The following is a 19,452-nucleotide window of genomic DNA, read 5'->3' as shown; positions in this document are numbered from 1 at the left end:
CCAAGATCAGCTGGGGTGGCCTCTCGGTACCCGCGCCCTTAAAACGACAAGCACTATAGAAAACAGTGAAAAATTAATTTTTGTACACGGGAGCTGGACTACGTGGTGGTCAATGGTGGTGACCTTGTCATTCTCTGGTCAATCCGCTGACCACCCTCACATCGAGGGAAACTTTAAAAACAAGCAGCAGTAAAGATAAGAAAACCTTTATTTGTCTCACAATGGAGAAATTTGCAATCGACAGGAGCAAAATTTGGAGGGAACAAAGTAGGGAAAAATGGACACAATTTGACAAAATGATTAATTCATCAAAGTGGGAACAAATTAGAAAAACAATTGACACAATTTCACAAAATGGAGGTTAAAGCCATTGTCTCTTTGCTAGCTTAATGCTAGCATACAATGCAACCCCCCCCCCATCAATTTTTAAAAATTATATTATACAGTATATTTTATATTTCTATTTTGTCACAATTTGACTAAAAAATTGTACCCCTCCACGGCCAAAAAGTTACGAGAAACAAAATAATTTTTATCAGCAGGCTACTTCAAGGTTCACAAATTATGAATATGTGGCTACTGTGTATCGGTGTCACACAGTCAACAAAGCAACAAAAGAAATTGTGGGGTTTTTTTGTTTTTTTTTTACCGTACAGAAGCCTGTGTAAATATTTTTGATAAATATTGTTTTCCCCTAAAAAGGAGATATAAAGACGCAGCCTTCAAACAATATATTTTCTCTACGGTGACGTGCGCGTTCGTTCGAATCTTCAAAGATGTTCGTCATTCATCGATGAAAGAGAAATCCGTCTTGTTGCGTGACGACGTCGGGGAGGTTTTTATAGGAAACGTACTTTTTTTTCGACACGTGTGAAGCATTTTCGAAGCGACCTGAATTGTTGATAGTGTTGCGTTTAGTCTCCCACGTTGAGCGAAGATTTTTAAAGTTCGTCTTCCAGAAGAAAGGGAGAGGAGAGCACCTGCTCTTCAACACACTGCAAAGCGAGTATGTATGACTTGGTTTTTTTGGGGGGGGGGGGGCCAAATGTGTAGAGTTGTATATACATTTAAATCAAAAAGCTTATGTACATGAGTTGAAGGTCGTAATTATTCATGATGTTAAACCACACTCAAGGTGACTAACCGTGAGTAATCCTGTATTTTCAGTTTTGTTTTCATTGAATATTTAACCAGTAAGTAGTCTTTTTGTAAGCCTTTCGCAAGAGCAGACTGCTGATGATTGAGGTTAGGATGGCGAGACAAGACAAAACAAGAAAATCTTCATCAAGGAATGTTTGGGGATTTGGGTGTTGCATGGCTGTTTAGCAGTCAAGAGATCCTGGATTCAATTCTCAAAGACTGCCAACCAGTCCAGGGAGTTTATCCTTAATCTCTCATCCCCAAATCAGTTGGGATAGACGCCAATGAGAACAAGCGATGAGGAGGATGGATGGAATAAAGTTAACGCTGCAAATATATGAGACCGGTGGCAAGAGAATAAAACATCAGAGTCATCTGAGATGCCTTTAAAGTGCTATGATCCTTCGCTGAAGCTTTAATGAATCATGGTTTCATTCTAGTTGATGTAAGAACACAACACAACCATATTAGACCTCAAACTTTAACGCTATCAAATGATGATGAACAGGATAAGAGCCATAGAAAGTGAACGGTGGGCCCATAAATCGTTTTCTGTTGTTGACTTTAAAGCTATCAAACGATGATGAACAGGATAAGAGCCATAGAAAGTGAACGGTGGGCCCATAAATCGTTATCTCTTGTTGAGGGTTTGCACTGTAAATTGTGTGGTGGTGGCCATAAACAATTACTGATAGTATCACATTTGTAAGGCAAGGCACTTTTATAGCGCACATTTCATACACAAGGAAAGTCGATGGGCGTACTACAGTATCATTAAAAGTTATAATTTAAACCATTGAAAACACACGACAGAAATTGATTATGGTGCACGTAAAAGATTTTAAAAGTTTTGTGGTTTAAAAGGAGCTTAAATGTAACCATGACTTTTTAAAAAATTTAACCTGGATTTACAACATTCAAACTTGGGGTGAAATTCACTTTTGAAATGTATGGTGGGATTTGTCTATCATTTTGATATTGTGACTTTAAAATGCACGTTGGCCATAAGAAATTGTGGTAATTGGGACATTTGTAATGTAAAATGTATGGTGTTATAAATCATTCAGAGAAAATAAAGGATTGATTTGGTGAATGGGGTCATAAACTATCCGGACATTGTGTCAGGGGTCATAAACTATCCGGATATTGTGTCATTCATATTATAAACGGGATTGCCCATGTTTGAAGTTAGAAGCAGTCTGTTTTGTGTTTACTCTAGCATGTTCCAGAAGGTGCAGAATCGGGGTGCCTGCAGCATCCAAATGGAGGAAACCAAAGCGGGAGCCCAGGCGCGGCCCAAAATCAACCTCTTCTCATTGTCCAACCTGAAGAAAGTGGACAACACCGACACCCAGCGCCTCACCCAACTCCCGCGCCAAGCTGCTGTCAACTTGGAGTTCAACGACCTGTCGTACGCCATCCAGGAGGGGCACTGTTGTCGGAAGGCAGGTACTGTAGGCTCTGTCCATCATATAAGAATTCAGATCAGTTGAGTAGATGTATCCCCAAAACGGTCTCGTAATAACTAGACGATCTTCATCCAAATAAGCTGCGATTGTCTTGACAATCGCCAGAACATTTTCAAAGAATTACCCCCTGCCCCAAACTGCGAATTTTAAGAACCAAAGAATGTCCACCGGGTAATTCAGAGCAATTTTAGAATTCTTAAAAATTGTCCCATCATAAGCACCAGTAGATGATCAATAGATTAACCGTTTGAGGGACAGCGCTTACTACAGTGGACAGTTTATCAGGTTATCATTATTGGTGCATGAAAGGGTTAACCAGATCTTCATTGTGTCATGTGCAGGAATTAAAGAATGGAAAAAGTCAATATGTCAACATGTACAACCCGAAAACCAACCACGAAATGTTTTATTATTCCTCTCCCAACAGGTTTCAAAACACTGTTGAATTGTCTCAACGGACAATTTAACAGCAAAGAGCTTACCGGGATCATGGGACCCTCTGGAGCTGGGAAGTCCACCATGATGAACGTCCTGGCAGGATACAGGTAAAATACCACAAGAGGACACAAATTGCCAGTTTTGTTGTTGTTGTTTTTTTTGCCATGCATATTAATCTGGATTACAGGGAGACAGGCATGAAGGGTAAAATCCTGGTGAACGGTCGCCCGAGGGACTTGGAAACATTTCAGAAGATGTCATGCTACATCATGCAAAGTGACGTACTGATGCCTCACCTCTCGACAAAGGAGGCCATGATGGTAAACTCATATTATTTTGAAAAGAAAAAAAAAAACATTTTAATTGAGAATGTGTCATCCGCTTGCAATTTTAGGTGGCTGCCAATCTGAAACTCAATGAAAGCATGCAGGTCAAAAAGAGGATTGTAAGCCCCCCCCCCCCCCTCCCCCCCTGAGTTCATAACGTATTTTTTAGATTTACCACTTACGTCGAGGGTAACGATGTCATGACTGTGTCACAGGTGACCGAGGTACTGACGGCTTTAGGGCTGATGGCGTGTGCGAAAACGCGGACAAACAATCTCTCAGGCGGCCAGTCGAAAAGACTGGCCATTGCTCTCGAGTTGGTCAACAATCCTCCCGTCATGTTCTTCGACGAACCCATCAGGTATGATGACATCACAGGTGACGTAATCTGTAATCCTTACATCACTTTACGTTCTCCTAAAATGACCCCAAAATACCAGCACAGAAAAATTTGACCGATGCGACGTCAAGGAAAATTGTGTGAATCTTGAAAGCTGCCGACTGTAGTTACCGCTGTCCCTCAAACGGTTAACTGGATTCACAGTGCCATTTTTTTCATCATAGTTTTTATTTTGGTATGACTTGTTTTTTTTAATCTTTTTTTTAAAATGTATTATTTTTTTAATTTTGTTTTCGTTATTCTTTTTTTTTTTAACTTTTTTCATTTATTTTTTTAAATTTTGTTTTCATCATTCCTTTTTTAAATGTAATTTTATTTATTTTTCTTTTTTTACGATTAGTTTGCTACGGTCCCAAAACTGTCTCTGATCGGCAGCGTCAAATTTAAAAAGTCACACGGACTACCAACAGTTCCGCACTGCAGAACATAAATAAAGCAACTTGAGTTCAACGCATTTCTTTCCGAATTTGATCAACCTCATAAAACCCCGAAAATCGGAACATCTAACAAAGAGAAGTGGTTGCCTCCCAAGTAATTCAACATCGTCTTAAAAGTCCCCAACGAGTCCAACTCGTGAAGTCTTAAACCTTTTTTGTAAAATGTTCCAGGAAAAGGGAGCAGCAAACCAAGTTTAGTTGAGACCCTCGGGGATAGGCAGTAAAATAATATCATGAGAACAAAGATGATGGATTCCAGAGTTCCTCTTGACTAATCAACGTCAGAAGGTAGGAAGGCAGAAGACCAAGACGTGCCTCATAAACCAAATCAATTTTTGTTTTAGTCTATGTGGAGGCAAAGTGGACCATCCAAAACACTACAAAGCCCAGTGATAAATCATATCAATATAAATTTTCTTGTAGGATGAACCCTTTGAGGGACAGCGGTCACTACAGTGGACGACTTATCATGTTATCAGGTTACAGCGTCCATGAAAGGATTCAATCCCGCGGTTCAATTTGAGTCCACAAAGAAATTGGTTGCTGCTACTTCTATGACAATCCCGGATTATGGTGATTGTTTTATAAGTGCCGTGTCTAAATGGAAAATCCCAACAGTATGTCAGGGTTCGCGTCATCCTAATGCTATTTGGTTTTCCCACATTGTAGTGGTTTGGACAGTGCAACATCCGTCCAGGTTATCTCCCTCCTGAAGTGTCTGGCTAACGGAGGTCGGACGATCATCTGCACCATTCATCAGCCCAGTGGGAACCTCTTTCAGATGTTTGACAAGGTAAATTCCAGCACCTACGATAGCAGATTGGATATGTAATCAATTGCACTTGTCATACTTGAGATTAATTAGTCTTGGGGTCAACGACACCACTACTATGAAGTGGTGTCAAGAGATTTTTTTTTACCTGGACAAAGTTAACAAAAGACTCGACACACATGGAAGATTGTTTTTGCAGTCGGCGAAAGCATGATTTGCCAGAGCGAACAGTTGCTCCGCAAATCACACCCCTCGTGCTCCTCATCGAACTTTTACTGTTTACATATGCAAAATACAAGAAGAACACTGCCCCCGATATTTGCATACCACGCCCCCAGTCCGGGGATATTTAATTTTTCGAATATTTAATTTTTTGTCCAGATTTGAACCACAGATACACTAACACACAGGGGTCAAAGTCAAGGCCCGGGGGCCAGATCTGGCCCACCACATCATTTTATGTGGCCCGCGAAAGCAAATCAAGCATGTCGAGTTCCATGATGCTTGCAAAAGTCTGAACCAAAATTTCAAATTGTCATATGCAATCCACAATAACATTATTCTTGACTTCTGATTTTAAAAGTAGTTATCCATTCATTTGTTGTGCGCTGCGTATGTAATATGTGGAGGTGATTAAACATTTATAATGGTTTTCTAAAATTCATAACGGCCCTCCAAGTCAAACCGTAACTACAACGTGGCCCGCAACAAAAATGAGTTTGACACCCTGTACCCCTGTGCTTTTCAATTAAGCTGTACATCCTCAGTCAAGGCCAGTGTATCTACAGGGGCTCAGTCACCCACCTCATCCCTCACCTGACCAACCTCAACCTTCATTGCCCGAAGTATCACAATCCGGCAGATTTCAGTGAGTCCCAACCTTCTCCTTCCGCGACGCGTCCGCGTTTATCGGATGTTCTTGACTCTCGTCAGCCGTGTTGTTTTTTTTCCCCCCCCGCCAGTCATCGAAGTGGCGACGGGAGCGCATGGCGACATGCAGGCGGTGTTGTCTGAGGCCGCCCAAGGCAGCCAGTGCTGCGAGGAGAGCAAGAAGAACACTGGGCATGACGAGAGTTCGTCCGCCGGCGATAACCAACCCGTAAGTAATCCGCTTTGATGAATTGACTTTGAATAAAAGTGCATTGTTCATGGTTCGGTGCATTTCCTCTGGAACGTATCTCCCGCAACTGTTCGTTATACAGTATCCTAAAATTGTATTGTGTTGTCTTTTCTACAGGATATGGCACCTCTCGAGATACAATACTTTGCCACCAGTACTTTGAAACAGTTCTTCATCCTCTTTAAAAGAAACCTCACGGCCATATGCAGGGATGCGGTAAATCTCGGAAGAAAACATTTCGACACGATTTTTCGGAATGAACATTTTTTTTTTTTTTGCGTTGTCCAGATACTGACCCACCTGCGCGTGATCTCGCACATCATCATCGGACTCCTGATTGGCTTGCTTTACCTCAACATCGGAAACGACGGGGTGAGCGCGTTCAACAACGCCGGGTTCCTCTTCTTCTCCATGCTGTTCATCATGTTCGCCGCCCTGATGCCCACCGTTCTTACCTGTAAGAAATCGACGGACCGTCCTGCTAAACCCTTTCATTGCACCCTGTAACCTGATAACACGATAAACTGTCCACTGTCGTAACCGCTGTCCCTGAAAGGATTAAAGTGCAAACGACCAGTCACGATAATTCGCCTCTTCTCCCACAGTTCCTCTGGAAATGGCTGTGTTTGTAAGGGAGTACTTAAACTCGTGGTACAGTCTACATGCCTACTACATGGCAAAAACGTGTGCAGACATCCCATTCCAGGTAAACTGACACGATTGGCTTTTTATATTTCACCATGTGGAGATTTATCTTGATTATCTTCCAGGACAGTAAATCCCAAAAGTGTGCTACGAGTACCGTTAACATGCTGATGCTCTCAATTGCTTCATCCTTCGTGAAAACCTGTTCCAGACGATTTTGGCAATCAAAACATGTCAGCGGCGACCCTGTACACTTCACACTTGTAATAATTAGTATAGAACCGCTCCAGATGATGTACCGTATTTTCTGCATTATAAGGCGCTTCGGAGTGTAAGGCCGCACCTTCAATGTATGGCCGATTTTAAAACTGTTTTCATATATAGGGCATTGAATAGAAGCTACAATAGTGGCTGCGGTTGCATTATGCAACCACTAGATGGAGCTACGCTAAAGGGAATACAATACAATACAGCTTTAGATAAGAGCTTTCACAACCGCCGCAGCTGTAACAAAGCGCTTTAAAATAAATTTACAATATTACGTCCGGTAAATCAGAATATTGATCCTTATACAAACTGTCGGCTTTTGAGAAAATTATAAATGCTTTTAGGCGCGCCTTATAGTGCAGAAAATACGGTAAATGACATTTATTTGGTACCATGTGGATGCTTTCTATCATTGTGATGCGATAGTGGCGGTATGGGGGCAAGAAAAACACACTCACAATCGTAACATTGGGGTTTGCGCAATTCTTTTCCAGATGATCTGTCCAATACTGTACTGCAGTATCGCATACTGGATGACTGGTCAGCCTGCAGAAGCTACTCGCTTCGTGCTCTTCCTCTCCCTGTGCACGTCCGTTGCCCTTGTTGCACAGTCCCTTGGGCTGCTCATTGGGGCGGCGTCGCCATCACCACAGGTAGGTTTTTATCTTTCATCTCAAATTAGGCCCCCCCACCCGCCGCACCACTCCCACCCCTTCACAAACGTATCGGAATGATAACCCGCAGGTTGCCACTTTCGTCGGGCCGATCACAGCCATACCAATCATCCTCTTCTCGGGCTTCTTTGTGAGTTTCCGCAACATTCCTTATTACCTGCAGTGGACCTCTTACGTCTCCTACGTCAGGTACCTTGATCTTGATTTTGTTGGATGTTAATGAACCAAAAAAATTACCATATCATCAAGCTTGGCAGTATGTATAGCCCACAATCCAGACGGTAGAAAATGATGTCAATTGTCGCTTTCAGGTACGGTTTCGAGGGAGTGATGCTCTCGATCTATGGGATGAACCGCACGGAGCTGGAATGTGACCCGACGGTGCCGATGTGTACCTTTGAGGATCCAATGCAAGTCCTGAAAATGCTGGATGTGGAGGATGCAAAGCTCTACGTGGATTTTCTTGTCCTGGGAATTTTTTTCACGGTCATCAGGGTGGCCACATTTCTAGTCCTGCACTGGAAAGTGAGGGCTGAACGTTGAGTTCAAGTAAATGTTATCTATTCAGTGGGATGTTAAAAGACAGTTTGCTGGTTGAACTTGTCGCTGGTTGAACTTGTAATTCGGTTTGAATTTCCCATTGAGATCATAATACATTGAGAATATTTAACTGATGCCGTCATCAAACTTTCATTGGCTGGATATTTTGTTAAATATATTTTTTGGTTGTATGACAAGAATTCCATTAAAAAAAAATGAAACACATTTAGTCCATTTAAGTTAGCATTATCGTGGTACACTAATTGCCAAGTTAATTACTGGACTAATACGCAACTAACAACTTGATAATTACAATGGCCGCAGCATGTTAATATAAACTGCTACTTTGGATTCTTTTCATGGTATTTACAGGCCACATAGTAATTAATATGTTAGCGTGAGCGTGTTAGCAATAGCATGTTACATAAATTGCCAAACTAAAATGCAACTAAAAATAAAATGGCCGCACCACATGTCCAATATAAACTTGGCTATGGTCGCTAATTTTGATTCTTCTCATTCCTTGCAGGCCACAATGGTAATTAGTATGTTAGCATGAGTACGTTAGCGCTGGCGTGTTACATCAATTGCAAAGATCGAGACGAAAATGCACCTAACAATATTTGCATGAGTTGAATTTACTCAATAGTTTGTTATCCATCCCAATTTGTACACTTGTGACCTTTTTATCACCCATTATGGTGACAAAACAAAAAACACTTGCAAGAAAAAGCAAAACGTGCAGTGCTTCCAATATAATGTTTCTTGATCTTATCCCTCGGCCCTTTCATCTAAAGGTTGAAATAAAAAATTGGTTCCCAGGGTGACGTGTGGTGTAAACGTCAAAAACATTCTTGAATAGGAGTTCAGTGCCAAAGAGTTGGGTCGGGTCATTCAGTCTATTACACAACAGATGTTTTGAAAAATCCCGATGAGAATGTGCATGTACTGTACTTGGCGGAAAGATTAATGCAAATACTTGGAATTGTATCCGGCTATATATATAATAGGTTGTGATTTACAATGAAATATGAGGGGAGGATATGGAGGACTGAGTAGTGTTCCAAAGGAGGTCAGATTAAAAAAAAAACGTTTATTAAAATAGCTGGGATAAGATCGCCAATTTGGCTTTAGGTCAGCACATTTAAGAGCAAGCTAAGTCACATTAGTATGCTAAGCTATTTCCTAAGGTAAAAGACTAATACAGAAGTTAAGACATGAAGATTTTTCAAACGGGTTAATACGACGTAAATAAAACAAATTACTTGACTAAATTCACATTACAGTGAGTTAAAGCCTATTCAATTTAATAATCGAAAATATTTGTTTTGGCCACGGACACGAACTTCCCAATACTGTGGAATATAAAATGAAATAAAAAAAATAAAAAAGTAAAATGATCCAGCTCCGGCCTCCCTGTGTGGAGTTTGCATGTTCTCCCCGGGCCTGCGTGGGTTTTCTCCGGGTGCTCCGGTTTCCTCCCACATTCCAAAAACATGCATGTCAGGCTGATTGGACGCTCTAAATTGTCCCTAGGTGTGAGTGTGGGCGTGGATGGTTGTTCGTCTCTGTGTGCCCTGCGATTGGCTGGCAACTGATTCAGGGTGTCCCCCGCCTACTGCCCGGAGATGGCTGGGATAGGCTCCAGCACCCCCCGCGACCCTAGTGAGGATCAAGCGGTTCGGAAAATGGATGGATGGAAGTAAAATGAACTTAAAATCATAATTGTTAAGGTAATTTTACAGATTAAAGCGAAACAAAAGGTCCATTAAATAAAACAGTATTTTCTAAAATTTAATTGTAGTAGTCGGATAATTCATTCCTGTGATTGGCTTGTGACCAGTCCAGGGTGTACCCGGACTTTAAACACAAAATGGCCTCGTAGTTGACTTCTGTGTTAAAGATGACATCATGAAAAATAATGACTTCACCCTATTACAGTAGCTCCTTTGTGATTTGAACACAAGTCGATTTGGAAATACTCGGTGCCTGAGGGTTAACTGAGTGCACGAGGCGAAATCTGCTCGGCGCACACTTTGGGAACACAAAAGATAAATGTGACCACTGCACACCCACGCACACATTTAGCAGGGCTGCGTACGTGCAGATTCAAACGACATAAAGCCACAACCCATTTCTCACACTGGATTGGAAAATTGGCATCCACTGTATGGTGGCACTCATCTTTCCCCCACACCCTCTTCAGGCCAGTGAAATCAAATTCAAAATACCATCCAAATGTTTTTGGATAGCAAATTTGCTTTTCAAGTCCCAACATTCCCGAAAGTTGACATGTAGCAATGAATGCCAAATGGCAAATATATAATAAGCATTCCTACATAAAATGATAAACTGGAAAGCCCAAATTAGCCATTGAGAACTAGTGTGCTGACTACATTTTGGTCATTTGAAAGTAGACCGGAACGAAAGCTGGTCGAAATCGGGAATTAAGAAGCAATACTCAATGCCGTATAAATCAAGAAATAAATCCCCCAGATTTTATTGCAGCCATAAAACTGACTCACCCTCCTGCAAAATGACAAAAATGGAGATTGCGCACACTAGTTCTCAGTTTCTCAAGTAACCAGGTCATGGACAGCAACAATAAAGCTGTCTTAAGTACTGACCTATCTTTAAAACCTAAATTCTAAATTTGTTCCATGTAATTGTACTGATGTCGTCCCAATGGTGTATTTTTCCCCTCACTTCATAACATTTCTTTTTGCTCCACTGCTGCCATGAGTACATGCAAGTGTTTTTTTTTTGTCCAATCAGATTTGAGCTTTTGTGTTGCCATATCAACACAATCTTCCCAGAACCTTCAGAATTAGCAGTGCCTGCCCATGTAACTAAAACTTAGCAATGGGTTTGTTACATTTTCCATCCACTGATAGAGCAAAACCTATTTTCTAAACCTGTTTTCTGGTGAGTGTTTTTTAGAAAGCCATGATAGTACCGACTGAGTTTGTCAACATGTACTGTATACCAGTTCATAGAGCAAAACCTATTTTCTAAACCTGTTTTCTGGTGAGTGTTTTTTAGAAAGCCATGATAGTACCGACTGAGTTTGTCAACATGTACTGTATACCAGTTCTGCGTGTGCATCAGTCACATCAAAACAACCTGAAGTTGACATGTCACATGATTGGTTCATTTGAAGTGTATACCAGAGTTGTGCATCTGTCCGCTTCATAACAACCTGAATATGACATCACGATGACGTCGGTCCAGCAGTCCAAAGATGTGTTCATAGTCAGCATGGAAATTTGATTAAACAAACATCAGATTCCAAGAAGGGCAGTTTGAGACTACACATAAACACAAACATGGAATGAAGTAATCGGGGAGGCCTTAACCGTTGGGCCTTGGTGTATTTGTCACTTCTATTAGTGGGAGCCCGTTCATTGTCTATTTCTTGACAACAGGTGACCACGAACTTCACCTCGTCGCTTCCTTCTGACGTCACCACAAACTAGGCATGACAGAGACCCGAGTGAGCCTACACTAGGCTAAAGCATGTTACCAGGGTCAGGAAGTGTTTAACAGGTAATTCTATAGTCAATGCAAGAATAATGTTGCTCTTGGGAGTGTCCAGTAGAAACATGGATTAAGTGGAGTTATCTGACAGGTTGGTCGTTTTTTCCCCCTCGAAAGTGCAGGAGAAATTTGAGAATGGACTAAAGCTATTTTTTTTTTTTTACAGCAAAGGTGACCAACTGTGTACCATGTTCGGGCCAACCCTCAACGCTGCCTTGACCAAGTATTGATAACCAAGCTCATCCGGGTAAAATACATCAAAATTTAAAATTATGAGTAGATTTCAAGTGAAAGCTACTTTACCCCAACTGTATTATGGAGTACAATCGCCCCCTCTAGTGGTTAGATCATGTCAATTCATGGCCTGTGTTCATCAATTCTGATTTTTGATGGGAGGCTTTTCTCCAGATGCTCCTGTTTCATAAAAAAAAAAAAAAAACTTGTTAGCTTCATTGATCACTTTAAATTGTCCATAGGTGTGAATGTAGGTGTAAACATAAAAAGTAACACCAGCGGTGTGTGAAGATACAGGTTTAATTTGTTATTGACTCGTGTGTTCTTAAGATGACCTCATGAAAACGATGATCTCATCCATCGACAGTAAGTCCTTTGACATTTGAAGACAGGTGGACGTGTAGTCCCTTGGGGCTATGTGGGTGCTGTTAAAATCTGTCAAACACGGGGTTAGTCAGCACGAAGGGCAATTTCAAAATCCTAAATCATTCGAAATAAAAACAAAAGTGTCATCGTGAGGTGTGAATCAGCGCTCATGTCCCATAGGTTCAAACAAACAAACAAAAAATAGGAAGGACTTACTGTCCTTTTTTTTGTGTGCATGTATGTGAAAAACACACAAGTCAACAACAAACAAAGCGTTACATGCTTTTTGGGCACCACTATGATCATACTAATACATGATATGGAACTGGGAAGCATACATAGTGTACATATGAGATAAAAATACAAGATAAGATCCTTTAATGATCCCCAAAGGGGAAATTCAGGTGTTACAGCAGTAGAACTAAACCTGAATAAAAAAAAAATACTGTTGAATAACCACATTTGACTCAAAAGTAGTATTATATATATTATCTATATAAATAGTACAATAATATAGGGCTCAGTTCCCGCATGCAAATAAATAGAGCATTAGCCCCTCCCTCTGTGACCCATATATGGTATGTTCCACATTAATTATCGCTCTCCGGCCTCATCAAGGAGAACCTCCCAGACGGATCTGGGATGAACCATTTCTCCCAGCGTTCCGTGTGAACAGCTGGGTACCCCCACGGTTTGAATGGGCCATTCCAGTGCAGCAGCTGCGCCTTCCGCAGGAAGCTCTCGGGATAGCCAGAATCTGGACTCCAACCTAAACACACACACATACACAAAGTTATTTTCCCCCCCCCCCATGTCTCTCATTAATCGCCGACTCATCTGGTTGATCTTACCAAGATGTCTGACGTGCCAGATTGGGTCCAGCACTGTATATTTGCCATGAAAAACAATGAGCATAGGTGGTGTGACCACACCGCCTGCCATTGCACTGCTGTAGATGTTTAGCCTGGTTAAAAAAAAAAAAAAGTTCAAATCATGATCATAAAATGGAAACATTCTACCTAAAGCCTCATTTTTTTGACCTTCAATTTTGACCGGTTCTTTTTCTTATCTTCCTAAAATGACAAAAGACAGCATGTAATCATACTTGAGATTGTCCTCCATGCACTTCTGGAGCTGTTTGGTGATCTTTTGCTTTTTCCATTCGCGCATATCCGCCACAAACACACCGGGGTTGAAGGAGCAATCATTGGGATTGATGCCGAGGTCTTTCACTTCTTGTTTTCTGTAGTCCAGGAAGCCCATGTAGGTTGTCTACGGAAGCGATACCCTTACTGTGCTTCATTTGCAGAAACGAACGTTCATTGAGCAACGCCTGGACGAAGCCCACCTGCATACCAACGCTGCGCACCATCTCGTGAGTGGAGGGCAGGTCACAGTCGGTGGCGAAGGCAGCTGCGTGTTGCGGCTTTAATTTGACTTCAAACAGATCCTGAATATCACCTGAGCAGGTAAGAAAAAAAATTGTTAAAAAAAAAAAGAAGATCGTGTTAAATGGACTGAGCCCCTCTTGTATATCTACCCTGTACAATGACATCATCGTCTAAATATATGACCCTCTCGTGGTTCACCTCAAGCATCGGTAGGTAAAAGCGCACAAAGTTGAGCTGCAAAACAAAAAAGTCAACATTTTATTTTCACCTTTTGTGTCACTTCACTCTTTTTTTTTTCTTAAACCAAACTTAACTGGATGTAGTAGATCCGGTCTGGCGGAGTCAGGCTTCACTTTCCCCTTCAGAACCATCGGATTAAACTCCAAGATCTTATATTTGATGCCTTTTAATTGGGTTTCCTCGATGTAACGTCTGCAAAAAGAGCGTAAACAATTTTTACAGTTGTTGATGATATGAGAACTAATGATAACGAGGTTGTACCTGGTCAGTGTAACAGCGTCCCGTAGCGTAACAATATAGAAGAGCACATTCGCATTTGTGTTGCTGTGGATGCTGTTGATGGTTGCCATGGTTGCGCCCATCCGTTCCTCCGACGCGCAGATGACGACGGGGACGACGCGGTCAATTTCTTTCATCGGGCTATCACCGAGTTTCTTCCATTGACCTTGGGAGAAAGCGCAATTATTTGTCGGGGGTGGGGGTGGTGGTGGGGGACCTAAAAATTTGCATTTACCTGAAATTTGGTGCCGACTGGAGGCTCTGAGTAGCGAGCTGTGCAGGAGCAAGTACAGCATCAGCACCAGCAGCACCACCAGGATCTGATTGACTGGCACAGGGATGCCAAGTGTTTGCAAACACATTTTGGTACTTAAATATGCATTGTTTCATACAAATGTCTCTTTTGTGTCAGTTTGACTGCAAACTTGTGACTGATAAAAGACCGATTGAAGCAAGCAGGTTCAACAGCTGCTAGCCAAGTGTTGTTATTTTCACAAATATATTGCAACGTATTTATTCTCACTTTTTCTCAGAAGAGCCATGGTTCATGGTTGCGGTCTAGGTCATGTGCAAAACTCTGTAAAAGAGAAAAAAAAACAAAGTAATGCTTCCATCTATTAATTTATCTAACTAGCGCGCTAGTTAGCTAGCTATTTATCTAGCTAGCCTGCTTGCGCGTTATCTATCTATCTGTCTCGAGCAAAGATGTGTGGTGCGTATTAGTGGGTTTATGGGGGGAAAGTGTTGACATTTAGGAGTGTCAGGGGAGGGGTCAGCTGGTTGGTCGAGAAAACCAAAACCAGATGTTTTTTTTTTTCCTAGAGCCCTCGACCACATCCTTGCAACAGGAAACAAAATAAAACACATCAACTCTTATCATGCGACCTTATCACGTCAGATTCAATTGATGACCACGTTTCATATCTTTTTTTTTTTCCTCAAAGGCTTGTTATCAGAATTTTGCTGAGTCAAATGAAACTCGAACACTCAGCAGGACACACTCTCTTGCTTCATGTGTATCTGGTTTGTTTGTCATTGTTTAAAGCTGAAAAAAAAAACATCTGGAACTGGTTAAGTTCTGTAACACCCCCCTTCAGAAAGCTTCCAGAACCAGCCAGCAATGGAACAACTACTATTGGACACAAGTAGATCACTAAACCCACACATAATAATCTCCATTATCCAAATCATACCAAACATTTAAACATCAAATATAAACCAGTCTGTGTTCTTTTTACCTTTTCCAGAAAGGAAAACGACACAACACATTTGAAACTACAGCTTACCTTACCAAACAGTTTTCTTTACACACACGCACAAAATTGTGATTTTTATTTACACTGCATTGTGTATCAATTATTGCATAAAAAAAAAGAAACATTGATATGGAAACGTGCCAAAAATACACAATTCAACATTTTGTATCAAAACATACATAATACATCACAAATAGAATACACTGTATGTGCACAAAAAGTATTGTGTGTTAAACTCGAGACTCAAGCTTAATATCGGTCGTCTTTTTCTTTCATTTAACTGAATCAGCACATTTTGTTCCCAAACTGACACTGAAATAAAATAATAGCATAGTACAACATAAACTAGGGTTTTCACTATATGACGTATGTCTAAGGGTACTTGCCAGAAGGAAAGGTTTCCAGCATGGCGCTCAGGGTCCATGTCGAGGAATGAAACTGCCCAGTGGTACAAAACCGTCCCACTTTATTTACTATTATTCCTCCCTCTTTCTCCCCCTTGGTCTCATTCGCCAAGATTCTCATTCTTCGCTCCCATTTTTGCCAGCAGCAGGATTAGCTGTCCCTGTTTAATTAAATCATTTTTGTTTTCTTCAAGGATCGATGCATTTTTTTATGTTTTAAAACTTTGAAATACAGCCACAGTTTCAGGAAAATAAACGTCTTTTATTGATTTTACAAGTGTTTGTTTTCTAAAATCATATTAATAAGTAAGCATACAGCCCAGTTCCTGATTTAACTTTTTTTTTTAATTCGGTGAGGTACTTTTTTTTTTCTTTTCGAGTCCAAATGTACCTTTTTATTACAATTTATCTTCATGTAATATTTAAGAACTGTTAGGTTTAAAACATTCAAGACCATTTTGTGTAACTTTACTTGCCATGCATTTGAATTGAATTATCATTTAAGTTGAGTTTTCCCCCCCAATATTTAAGCGTAGTGTCTATGTGTAATTGTGCTTAATGTCACAATGGCTTACAATAATAAACACTTTTGATGAACGCTTAAAGGCCGACTACGTTGCTTTTAATTTGTTGGTAATTTTAGGAGGTACATGGCGAGCAAAGTATTTCTTTTAGATTGTACTTGGTGTAAAAAGTTCGAAAAACACTGCATTTAGTGACTAAAAATGCACATGAATATAATGGGTCAAACGATGCGAATCAGTCCGAACTGCATTACCCACAACCCATCGCTTTTTAATGCTGTTGTTCCTGCTTGAATGGCTGGTTCGGGCTTGTCCGTAAAACGGTGGAACTTCCTAAATGTTTGACTATATTTTCTAGTAACTTAATATTATTAATTCTCATTTTAAATAATGTAATGCACATACTAGAAATTACCCTATCCCAATCACCTGAATCGATATTCTAACAGTTTGTTCGGTCATGGTTGGCCAACATTTTACTCGCCCCGACGTCAAGATTGCTGTCGTGAACCATAATAAAATGTCTTCATATTGTTAAAAATAGACTTGATTTACTCTAAGAGATCATTTTGAGAGTTTGTTGACCTTTCTACAATCATCATGGACGAAGACGGTCTGAAAGTGTTGGTGAAATTAACCCAGGACGGACAGTTTAGTTCTCTCAAGAAACACATGAAGACACGCGGACTTATGGAGGTTGCCCGAAACAAACATTTCGGCCGATCCGGAGATACTCTTGTACACTATGCCGCCCGACACGGACACTTGGACATTTTAGACTTTCTCGTCAAAGAAATCGGCACCGATGTTGAAGTTTATAACAACGACTACAAGCGGCCGTTGCATGAAGCTGCTTCCATGGGCCACCTAGAATGTGTCAGCTATTTGCTGCAGGAGGGAGCAAAAGTGGACAGTTTAAAGAAGGCGGATTGGTGAGACAAAAATAACTGTACACGACTTTAATACTGAGATTGTACTGGTATACATGTTACTTATGAAAACCTTAACGAATGACTATAACGTCAGCTCCCTTCGATAGCTCAGTTGGTAGAGCGGAGGACTGTAGTGGCGTACGCTGAAATCCTTAGGTCGCTGGTTCGAATCCGGCTCGAAGGAGAGTCTTTTTTTTCTTCTTTTTGTATTTTAAAAACATCATTTACATACACTGGTACGAAAAATCACATGTGATTAAGATTAAGACTGAGATGGTAAAAAACTTGTTCTCTTGTAAAATACAAGAAAGAGGTAAAGTACATTGAGGTTGCATCTTGAGGTGGAAAAAGTCATCCCTTTGCTTTTTGGTGACATCTTGTAAACAATTCTCCCTCAGGACCCCTTTGATGATGGCCTGCACTCGCAGGAACCTGGATGTGATCCGAGAACTGATAGAGCGCTCCGCGGACCCATTCCTGAGAAATAAAGATGGCTGGAACGCCTTCCACATCGCGTGCAGGGAAGGCGATCCCCTCGTGATCCGCTACCTCCTTGACGTCGCTCCGGATGTGTGGAGAAGTGAAAGTAAGACGCGAAGAACACCTCTGCACACGGCAGGTGAGCTGTTCTCCTCTCCCTAATCGAGACGCTTGCCATATGTAGTTCATGATTTGATTTATTTGCTTGTCGTCCAGCCATGCACGGCTGTGAGGAGGTTGTTGACATCTTGCTTGAGAGGTAAGACGACCAGAATCCAAGATCCTTATACTGTCACATCAAATCATCTTCATGATGTGTCTAATTTAACCCTCTCATGAACCCTGTAACCTGATAACATGACAAGCTTTCCACTGTAGTAACCGCTGTCCCTGAAAGCATGATCATGACTCACAGTGAGGGGGGCTTTTTGCTGGCAACATTGAAATACAACCGCCGCAACGCTGTCATAGTGTCATTTCAAGGTTCATGTGTTGTCCAGATGCGACTACACCCCAGACAACAAAGACAGTTGCGGGGCCACGCCTTTCATGGATGCGGTGAGGAACGGACACATCTCAGTGGCCAGGCTCCTTTTAGCGAAACATCAGGTAGAATCATTTGCTAGATAGTTCCGAGTTGACACATACCGTTAAGCATATGTCAGATATTTATGTTTGAGGAAATTTGGGTGTATCTCCTGTACTGTAGGCTTCTCCAACTGCAGTTGATACACTTGGCGTTCAAGCAGTGCACCAGGTGGCTGTCACTGGCCAGGACGAGGCGCTGCGGTTCCTCGTATGGGAACTCCATGTGGACGTCAACCAGAGGGCCACTGGCTTGCAGCTCACCTCTTTGCATTACGCCGCCAAGGTAGGCTTATAGTTGTGTTTATACTGTATGTAATTCATGAAACGATTGCTCTCATCCATGTGACTCTATCACGATTATACCAGGAGTGACAGCCCTGTTTAATGAAAATATGATCAGACAGTCTCGCACTGTGGGTGTGCCTTTGTGTGTTTTTAGGAAGGCCACGTTTCCACGATAAAGACGCTGCTCGATTTGGGAGCAGATCTGCACGCTCAGGACAAAAAGGGCAGAACAGGTAAACGTCAATCTCCATCCCCGCATCCACCCAACTGCACTTATTCTTATAATTTTTTTGTGCCCCCCCCCCCCCCCCCCCCGCAAGCTCTTCACATGGCTTCCATCGGACAGCACGCGGAGGCTGCCAGGACGTTGCTGCAGCTCCGACTTGAAGATTCCCAGGATGCATCTGGCACCACGGCACGGCATTTTGCCAAAAAGTCAGACATAATTGAAGTCTTTGACAACAGTTAATCAAATCCACTAAAGGGCAATATAATTCTAATGTAATAAAGACATAAACAGCAATGTTTTTCTTTTTTTTAAACTTGAAACCACATTTGCAGGAACTGGTTCTTGGCACTTTTTAAAAGTGTTTTAAAGTGCTCTATAAATACAGTTGAGTTGTAGTTCCTGGAATTAAAAGTACTATTTTATTAACCTTAAACATAAGACACCCAAAAATCTTATTACAGTACAGCAAAAAAGTCGTT

The 19,452-nt window shown here is 41.3% G+C and overlaps 3 protein-coding genes and 1 non-coding gene across 6 annotated transcripts; 3 read left to right on the top strand and 1 right to left on the bottom strand.

The window, feature by feature from the left end:
- The first annotated feature begins 840 nt into the window (after window positions 1–840).
- On the top strand, window positions 841–8,427 carry LOC147186047 (ATP-binding cassette sub-family G member 4-like). The gene is made up of 15 exons (XM_086103329.1): window positions 841–1,006; window positions 2,360–2,589; window positions 3,037–3,154; window positions 3,235–3,367; window positions 3,442–3,492; window positions 3,589–3,734; window positions 4,880–5,003; window positions 5,736–5,850; window positions 5,945–6,081; window positions 6,220–6,318; window positions 6,391–6,559; window positions 6,708–6,808; window positions 7,509–7,667; window positions 7,759–7,881; window positions 8,004–8,427. Exons 2-15 carry the CDS (start codon window positions 2,361–2,363, stop codon window positions 8,229–8,231), a joined length of 1,932 nt encoding a protein of 643 aa, XP_085959455.1. The 5' UTR covers window positions 841–1,006; window position 2,360; the 3' UTR covers window positions 8,232–8,427.
- A 3,854-nt stretch (window positions 8,428–12,281) lies between these two features.
- glt8d2 (glycosyltransferase 8 domain containing 2) lies at window positions 12,282–15,970 on the bottom strand. 2 transcript variants are annotated; one of them, XM_086103709.1, is made up of 10 exons: window positions 15,918–15,970; window positions 14,799–14,852; window positions 14,511–14,603; window positions 14,258–14,441; window positions 14,071–14,188; window positions 13,906–13,990; window positions 13,714–13,826; window positions 13,471–13,637; window positions 13,217–13,329; window positions 12,282–13,134 (listed from the first exon to the last, which is right to left on the bottom strand). In XM_086103709.1, exons 2-10 carry the CDS (start codon window positions 14,815–14,817, stop codon window positions 12,956–12,958), a joined length of 1,071 nt encoding a protein of 356 aa, XP_085959835.1. In that variant the 5' UTR covers window positions 14,818–14,852; window positions 15,918–15,970; the 3' UTR covers window positions 12,282–12,955. The 2 variants fall into 2 exon arrangements, with proteins under 2 accessions (XP_085959835.1, XP_085959834.1); XM_086103708.1 differs by having other exon boundaries at window positions 14,258–14,603.
- A 985-nt stretch (window positions 15,971–16,955) lies between these two features.
- Window positions 16,956–19,267, top strand: ankrd16 (ankyrin repeat domain 16). 2 transcript variants are annotated; one of them, XM_086103711.1, is made up of 7 exons: window positions 16,956–17,391; window positions 17,790–18,010; window positions 18,088–18,130; window positions 18,372–18,480; window positions 18,581–18,742; window positions 18,899–18,977; window positions 19,091–19,267. In XM_086103711.1, the coding sequence occupies exons 1-7, from the start codon at window positions 17,060–17,062 to the stop codon at window positions 19,129–19,131; spliced, it is 987 nt and encodes a 328-aa protein (XP_085959837.1). In that variant the 5' UTR covers window positions 16,956–17,059; the 3' UTR covers window positions 19,132–19,267. The 2 variants fall into 2 exon arrangements, with proteins under 2 accessions (XP_085959837.1, XP_085959836.1); XM_086103710.1 differs by having other exon boundaries at window positions 19,065–19,267.
- trnay-gua (transfer RNA tyrosine (anticodon GUA)) lies at window positions 17,489–17,575 on the top strand. The gene is given in 2 exon segments: window positions 17,489–17,525; window positions 17,540–17,575. It is a non-coding gene; the product is annotated as a tRNA-Tyr (tRNA).
- Window positions 19,268–19,452: the final 185 nt, after the last annotated feature.

Source organism: Hippocampus guttulatus, chromosome 22 (genome assembly GCF_054856545.1).
Source record: "Hippocampus guttulatus isolate MCC_2025c chromosome 22, RoL_Hgut_1.0, whole genome shotgun sequence".
NCBI classification, from domain to species: domain Eukaryota; kingdom Metazoa; phylum Chordata; class Actinopteri; order Syngnathiformes; family Syngnathidae; genus Hippocampus; species Hippocampus guttulatus.
The sequence above is the reverse complement of the archived record's forward strand: the minus strand, read 5'-3'. Positions and strand labels throughout refer to the sequence as shown.

Excerpts from the sequence above, each read along its gene's own strand:
- LOC147186047 (XM_086103329.1), top strand. The coding sequence starts at position 2,361 with ATGTTCCAGAAGGTGCAGAATCGGGGTGCCTGCAGCATCCAAATGGAG. Across the intron at positions 3,155-3,234 it reads AACGTCCTGGCAGGATACAG|GGAGACAGGCATGAAGGGTA; the intron begins GTAAAATACCAC and ends TCTGGATTACAG. Across the intron at positions 3,368-3,441 it reads CGACAAAGGAGGCCATGATG|GTGGCTGCCAATCTGAAACT; the intron begins GTAAACTCATAT and ends TTGCAATTTTAG.
- glt8d2 (XM_086103708.1), bottom strand. Across the intron at positions 13,638-13,713 it reads TGCGCAGCGTTGGTATGCAG|ACAACCTACATGGGCTTCCT; the intron begins GTGGGCTTCGTC and ends TCGCTTCCGTAG. Across the intron at positions 13,135-13,216 it reads CTGGCACGTCAGACATCTTG|GTTGGAGTCCAGATTCTGGC; the intron begins GTAAGATCAACC and ends GTGTGTGTTTAG.
- ankrd16 (XM_086103710.1), top strand. The coding sequence starts at position 17,060 with ATGGACGAAGACGGTCTGAAAGTGTTGGTGAAATTAACCCAGGACGGA. Across the intron at positions 18,131-18,371 it reads GTTGACATCTTGCTTGAGAG|ATGCGACTACACCCCAGACA; the intron begins GTAAGACGACCA and ends TGTGTTGTCCAG. Across the intron at positions 18,978-19,064 it reads GGACAAAAAGGGCAGAACAG|CTCTTCACATGGCTTCCATC; the intron begins GTAAACGTCAAT and ends CCCCCCCGCAAG.